The sequence below is a fragment of the Vigna radiata genome, chromosome 7, assembly GCF_000741045.1.
Source record: "Vigna radiata var. radiata cultivar VC1973A chromosome 7, Vradiata_ver6, whole genome shotgun sequence".
Lineage (NCBI taxonomy): Eukaryota > Viridiplantae > Streptophyta > Magnoliopsida > Fabales > Fabaceae > Vigna > Vigna radiata.
The window spans coordinates 370,473-377,195 of NC_028357.1; the positions used below are offsets into that span (position 1 = coordinate 370,473).

At 33.2% G+C, this 6,723-nt stretch overlaps 1 protein-coding gene across 3 annotated transcripts; it reads left to right on the top strand.

Annotated features, from left to right (window-relative positions):
- The first annotated feature begins 322 nt into the window (after positions 1-322).
- On the top strand, positions 323-5,343 carry LOC106768851 (hydroxymethylglutaryl-CoA lyase, mitochondrial). 3 transcript variants are annotated; one of them, XM_014654211.2, is made up of 9 exons: positions 323-491; positions 1,507-1,698; positions 1,804-2,014; positions 2,178-2,357; positions 2,528-2,608; positions 2,678-2,841; positions 3,274-3,410; positions 4,399-4,514; positions 4,767-5,015. In XM_014654211.2, the coding sequence occupies exons 2-9, from the start codon at positions 1,532-1,534 to the stop codon at positions 5,013-5,015; spliced, it is 1,305 nt and encodes a 434-aa protein (XP_014509697.1). In that variant the 5' UTR covers positions 323-491; positions 1,507-1,531. The 3 variants fall into 3 exon arrangements, with proteins under 3 accessions (XP_014509697.1, XP_022640217.1, XP_022640218.1); XM_022784496.1 differs by having other exon boundaries at positions 1,526-1,698; XM_022784497.1 differs by lacking the exon at positions 323-491 and having other exon boundaries at positions 1,532-1,698; positions 4,767-5,343.
- Positions 5,344-6,723: the final 1,380 nt, after the last annotated feature.

Here is a 6,723-nt window from a genome sequence, read left to right on the forward strand (position 1 = left end):
AATTTATTATTTTAAATTGCAAGGATTTTCAAAATAGAAAAAAAAAATTATAAAATTTCTATTACATAATTTATCTAAAATATCTTTAAATTAAAGATAAAAAATAAACTCGCTCCCGCCAAATCTTCTTTCCCTCTGACAGTCACACTCGCGCGCGTGTCAAAATTCTATTTGCCACTTTAAATACTGCCTCCATCTCAAGCAACCACTTAATTTTCTCCCCAAAATATATCAATTAATTAATTAAATATATAATTAATTAATAATAAATTGAAAATAAATGTTGACCTCATTCTTCTCTTCCCACCAACCAAAGCGCAAGCTTTAATACCAAACAACCCGTCACACGTTTCCTTCACCTTCTCCTTGCTCCTTATTTCATTTCCCTTGGTTTTTTTCGTAAATACAACCAAATCGATTTTTCCCAATTTGTAGGGTTTCAGAAACCCTATCTGCTCGCCATTCTTCCTTCCGACCTTGCTTGGTTGCAGGTCTGTTTGCTTCTTCTGGTTCTCCTTTTTGCCCTCTTCGCTAAACCGAATTTGGTCAACAAAATTATTCAACTAATAAAATAAAAAACCACTGATTGATCAATTTTAACGCTTTTTGGGTTACTATTTTAATTGTTTGCTGTTTGTGTAATTTTCTGTTGTTTGTGTTCTTGGAGCTTGGCTTGAAGTCTCAGTGGTTGATATTTTAAGTCTTGAGTTTTGCATTTCTTTTTGTTGCTAGTTGGTTAGTTATAAACTGGGGGGACAAGTGCGAGTTGATGTAACTAGCTTTGATGAGGAATGAAATTGACGAATTTTCTTGTCGTGTTAAGCTAAAGGAGTTGGTTGTAGTTTTAGAAATTAACTGGATGGTGTAGTTTCTTGCTCTCAAAGCAGCCAATTCCTGTGTTTTATTTAGTAAGGATCTTGTTGTTTGAGTCTTAGGTGGAGGACATCATTTGGCTTTGTTTAACTCTTGGCATTTGATACATTATAAGGTTGTTAGAGGCGTTAAGAACTCTCACTTAGCTGCGGCACCATCGTATTTGTTGAGACATTCCTCTTTGGATCTGTTTCATACTTTCATTGCTAGTAATGCCTTTTTGTGGGTAAGGCTATCCTTGTTTGAGTAAGCTGAACATAAGGAGGTTGGAACCTTGGAATGAAAATCAATTCAAAACCCTTTACATTTAACTTGCGCTTAATTTTTTACCTGCTTAAAGAAGCATGGCCTAATAATCAAGTACAGCTGACGAGTTAATGTGTCTTTCCTTCCTTCAACTTTACTTTACGTCAACATTTTTTTTTTCATTATCTTCTGAAGTAAATGAATTTGTTAACGAATGACATTTGCTGTGTGTCAAGAATTGAACATGTGGATTCCTACATGTCATCAGATTTCACTGTGTGAAGATGAATAGAATTGACAAAAAAATATGCAGATGAAAATATGTACCTCCTTACATGATAGCAAAATCTTACCTGATGCACGTAGTTACTCAATATCTTTTGCCAGTTACCTTTTCATCATCCAGATCACCATGTCAAGTTTGGAGGAACCACTTGGGCTTGACAAGTTGCCAAGCATGAATACCATAGATAGAATCCAGAGGTTCTCATCCGGTGCTTGTCGTCCCAGAGTAGATAATTTGGGTATGGGAAACTGCTGGATTGAAGGACCAAGCTGCAGCACATCAAACAGCTGCGAGTGAGTAAAACATTGCTGTTTACGACAAGTCTACAATGATGCATATACTTTTTAACTTATTCTTTCCTACTTCATAACATTTCGTGAAGCCTATCTTTGGTGCAGTGAAGATGATGAAGAAGAGTATACAGCGGAGACATTTCCATGGAGAAGGCAAACAAGGGACCTGTCCCGAGGTGACTCTTTCAGTCAAAAGACTATGACCATGGGGAAGAACTCGTTGAAATTTGGAGCAATTGATAATTCATTTTACCCGTCGGATTACCAGTATAGTCCAAAGAGCAATACCAAAAATGTACAGGATATGGCATATAAGGTAATGCAATGGATACAGTACGTTTTGTTCAATTACGAAATTATTTATCTACTTGGTGCTTCTTTTTGTGTTTCATATTCTGTATTTGCACCTTCTGCGTAATTGGTTGATTTGATCATATTTCTATGGCTGGTAACTTACAATTTGTAATTGGGCAATGCAGTTTATGAAAGGTATACCAAAGTTTGTAAAGATAGTTGAGGTTGGTCCAAGGGATGGATTACAGAATGAGAAAAACATTGTACCAACAGATGTAAAGATTGAACTGATTCATAGGTTGGCGTCTTCTGGGTTATCTGTCATTGAAGCTACTAGTTTTGTATCTCCCAAATGGGTCCCACAGGTATAATTGCTTTACGATATTTATTTGACCTCATTGATATTATGAATGACTGTCGTGGCAGAACTTTCTTCTAGGTGCAAACACATCAAGTCAGTTTGAGTATCATGAAATTTTACAGTGTGATTTGAATTTTACCTGCTTGAATAACAATCTTTTTCTGTGCCTTTCAGTTGGCAGATGCAAAGGATGTAATGCAAGCAGTTCATAATCTGGGAGGTGTTAGATTGCCGGTTCTGACTCCTAATTTAAAGGTGCTAATAACGAGAACAACTATAAATGGGCATACTTACTTTCTTATATCTAATCTGTTACATTTATAGGGTTTTGAAGCTGCTATAGCGGCTGGCGCTAGAGAGGTGGCTGTTTTTGCATCTGCTTCGGAATCTTTCTCAAAATCAAACATTAATTGTAGCATTGAAGAGAGCCTTGCCCGCTATCGCGCTGTTACTCGGGCTGCTAAAGAGCTTTCAATTCCTGTGCGAGGGTATGACTTTTCTCTTCTTCATTACTCTAACCATGTATAAATCTTCTCTATTTCAATATGTTTATTAGTGTGGATTTATTTTCCATTTTGATATTTTCTGATGAATTTGCTTTTATTGCCCTGCAATTCTTGTTTTTGGGTAATACGGTTACCTGTTTGTATTTATTAATTAATCAATTGATATCCTACTTCGGTGGGGTTTTCTACATGTGCTGTTCCAGGGAATCTGTTTTTGTATCTTAGATTTCTAGCAGTTTTTACGTATCTGACTCTAGTCGGAAGTGAAGAACGGATAATAAACATACAAATTTTATTTTATGCTGTTTTAATTTTGTTTGATCTCATTTCTCTCTCTTCTTAACAATTAAATGAAAGAAAGAAACAATCTGTTTCGCTTATTCCAATCTGTTTCTCTGTATTGAAATATCTTAGGTATGTATCATGCGTTGTTGGATGCCCGGTGGAAGGACCTGTCCCGCCATCAAAAGTGGCATATGTAGCTAAAGAACTGTATGATATGGGCTGCTTTGAAATCTCGCTTGGTGACACAATTGGAGTTGGTACTCCGGGTAATCAATTAGATATTTGCTTTTGAAAACTACAAACTATTCATACCTTGTTCACTATTTTCTGTTGAAACTACTCTCGTTTGGTGATATCCTGGTACTGGTTTTTTATTAGTATAAAATGAATAAAATTAGGAATCTTCAGTGTTGCTACCTTTTTTCTTTTTTGTCTGATTGTTCTCAAACTAAAAGCGTGGCCTTCTTGTCTCTTCTGGTAATTAGTGCAATTACCTAAGCTTCATAATTCTGTGTTGGATATAAATCCATTTTCCTTGGAAAACTAATTATAACCAGAGTATAGACTATAATTTCGTGGAAGAATTTCTTTGGTAATTCATTGATTTGTCCTTGTTTTCTTATTTTACATTCCAAGTTCCAAGTATGACAAGCATGTATCTGTACGTACTTTACTTCTCTCCCTTGCCCAGAAGAAAAAGCATGCAGCATACTATATCAGCTTCATGATTGCATTCCTTTGTTTGGCATGTCTTCCAACAACTCTTACTAAACATTAGCTTATTACTCAACCTTTCTTGTGCTTTGTGGTACGTTGTCTTTATTTTTGAACTTGCAATATAATTTTCCTTCATTTGAGAATGTTCAGTATCAAAAACATTTATTTACCTCTTGGCTCTATCCACATTTTTCCACGATGAGTTTTAAGCTCTACACCTAATTAAAGTATCTAACATCGCCATCCTTCCCTTATTAATTCCCTGCAACCTGTTTTCTCTATGCCTATTCTCGATTCTTCATCTGAGTCCTGACTGCTTATTAATTTATTTTTCTTTGTGAGACTGTGTGCCTATATCAGCTATGCTTTTATAACAAAGTAAATACTGTCAGATCTTGGCAGATTTTCATGATAGATGTCTAGCTCTTTGCTGTGTAATAAAATAGAATATGAATATTCTTTATGAAAACTTTCTATTGGTTACTCAAATATGAACTTAGTACTTATATCGTCGTCTGTTCATTCTGTTGCGATCAGGTACTGTAGTTCCGATGCTTTTGGCTGTAATGGCTGTTGTGCCAGCAGAGAAGCTTGCTGTCCACTTCCATGACACTTACGGGCAGTCCCTTCCAAATATTCTTGTGTCCATCCAAGTAAGTCAACAAATCCATTCGCATGTCCCTTGATGGAGTTTATTGAACCTTTTTTCTCCATCACATGCAATAAAAGTTCTTAACTGTTGTGCAAACTTTTGAACAATTAAAATTAATGGACACTCTTTACCATCTATGAAAAAAATGTTTTCCCATTAAGTTGGATTTTATAACCAAGTTTAAACCGGCGCATATTTTGTCTTTTGGCATTCTAACAAAGTTTTTAATTGACACTGATTTGTATCAAAACAGATGGGGATCAGTGCTGTGGATTCTTCAGTTTCTGGTCTGGGTGGCTGTCCATATGCTAAGGGAGCTTCTGGAAATGTAGCCACTGAAGATGTTGTGTACATGCTAAAGGGACTTGGTGTGAAAACCAACGTTGACCTTGGAAAGCTCATGTCAGCTGGTGACTTCATCAGCAAGCATCTGGGCCGTCCATCTGGCTCAAAGACTGCCATCGCCTTTAGCCGAGCCACAGCTGATGCTTCCAAGATATAATCCCATATTGTACTATTAAAAAAAGTATATGTAGATGTTTGAAGTGAGAGAACACTAAGTGAAAGAATAAAATGCCCGCTCATTTTGATGAGTTGGGAAGGAAGAAGTTATGCATGTAATCTGCCAAAAGCTAGTGAAAGCTTTTCATTTGAATGTAAGCCTGCAATTTTATCCCCCAAGTTTTGTTCAAAGTTTGACATCACGGATTCACTGAGTACGATGTTTAGTTATAGCATACATGTCTCTTGTATAATTATAAAAAGATCAAAGAAATTATTATTTACACATAGCAAGATAATTAAAATTATTTAGCCCCATTTCAAATACAGATTTGATACCATCTATCAGACTCTTCTTTTTCTTGTTTTAATGTGGGTGGTTGGATCGTTACTTGTCGACTTGTCTGTGGAAAGGTCATTGTCCTGCCAACTTTCTTTGACATGAAGTTAAATTGGTTGGTTGCTATTTATGGTTAAACGTGTTTCAGGAATGTAATAAGACAAAAAAAAAATGGAGGTTGAAATGTGTTTTCTATAACTTGTCTCTCACATTTTGTTTTAGTTCTTTCAAAGATATTTCAAACATAAAGATATTTTCTAAGTAACATGAAGGAGAAGCACATTATTTTATACTGATTTGTCTCCACCACGAGACTACAATCGATTTTTCAAAACAATAAAATTTTACTAAACTATAAACTTAAGCAAATATTCGTTATAACTAAACTACTTTTGCCTAAACATTCAAGTACTTTTCTTTTACTTATTTTTGCAAGCAATTTTTTCAAATATTCTTTAAGTAGTAATCTCTTTAAGTTTTTGCACTATCCCAAATAAGTTTAAAAGGATACGAGAAGACATAAAGTTTCGAATAGACTAGAAGAAAGTTTAGCTCAAGTTTAAACAAAACATCAACATCTGAAAAAAAAAAGAATGTGATAATATTAATTTTTATCATTATTTGAATTATTTTTTAAATTTAGATATTAATTTAGTCTTTATTTTTATTGAGTTCTTTTAACGTGGTCGTAGTTTTTTGTTTGTTCAAAAAAAAATTAATTTTCATTATTTTTTGTCAATTTAGTCTTTTTTTTTTTAAGTCATTTAAGTAGTTAATGACATGTGAACAAAGTATTTTATATGTCAATTCATAATTTTTTTTGTTATTATTTTAATTTTAATTTTTATTTATTTTTAGTTTTGAAAGAATTGTTCTCGTTTCAATTCAAAATTGTGTCACCTAGTAATGTCATTGTGACATAATTGTGTTAGGATCACGTGTCATCTCTAATATTTAATTTAGTTCTTATATTTATTACTTTTATTCAATACAATTCCAATTTTTTAAAGAGAATAATTTTGTCTCTCTTTAAATTGAAATAAAATTTAATTTTTTTTATGAATGTTATATTGATATTTTCTTAAAAAAAATTCAAACTTTTATTAAAATTTTAAATTATTTTTAAACCAATTCTAACCGTATCATTACAATATAATTATTAGATTTATGTTTGACTTTTGTTGCATGGAGTTAGAATTGGTTTAAAAATAATGAAGAATTTTTCTTCTAATTTTAAACTTACTCTAATTTTATTTTTTTAGAGATAACAAAAATCAAACATAAATCTAATAATTATATTATAATAATATAGTTAGATTTGGTTTAAAAATAATTTCAGAAATATGTAATAAAAATGTGGATTTTAATA

Bases quoted from the DNA above. Each gene is read 5' to 3' on its own strand.
- LOC106768851 (XM_014654211.2), top strand. From the start codon at position 1,532: ATGTCAAGTTTGGAGGAACCACTTGGGCTTGACAAGTTGCCAAGCATG. The intron at 2,015-2,177 runs GTAATGCAATGG...TGGGCAATGCAG, and splicing joins TACAGGATATGGCATATAAG to TTTATGAAAGGTATACCAAA. The intron at 2,609-2,677 runs GTGCTAATAACG...TTACATTTATAG, and splicing joins TTCTGACTCCTAATTTAAAG to GGTTTTGAAGCTGCTATAGC.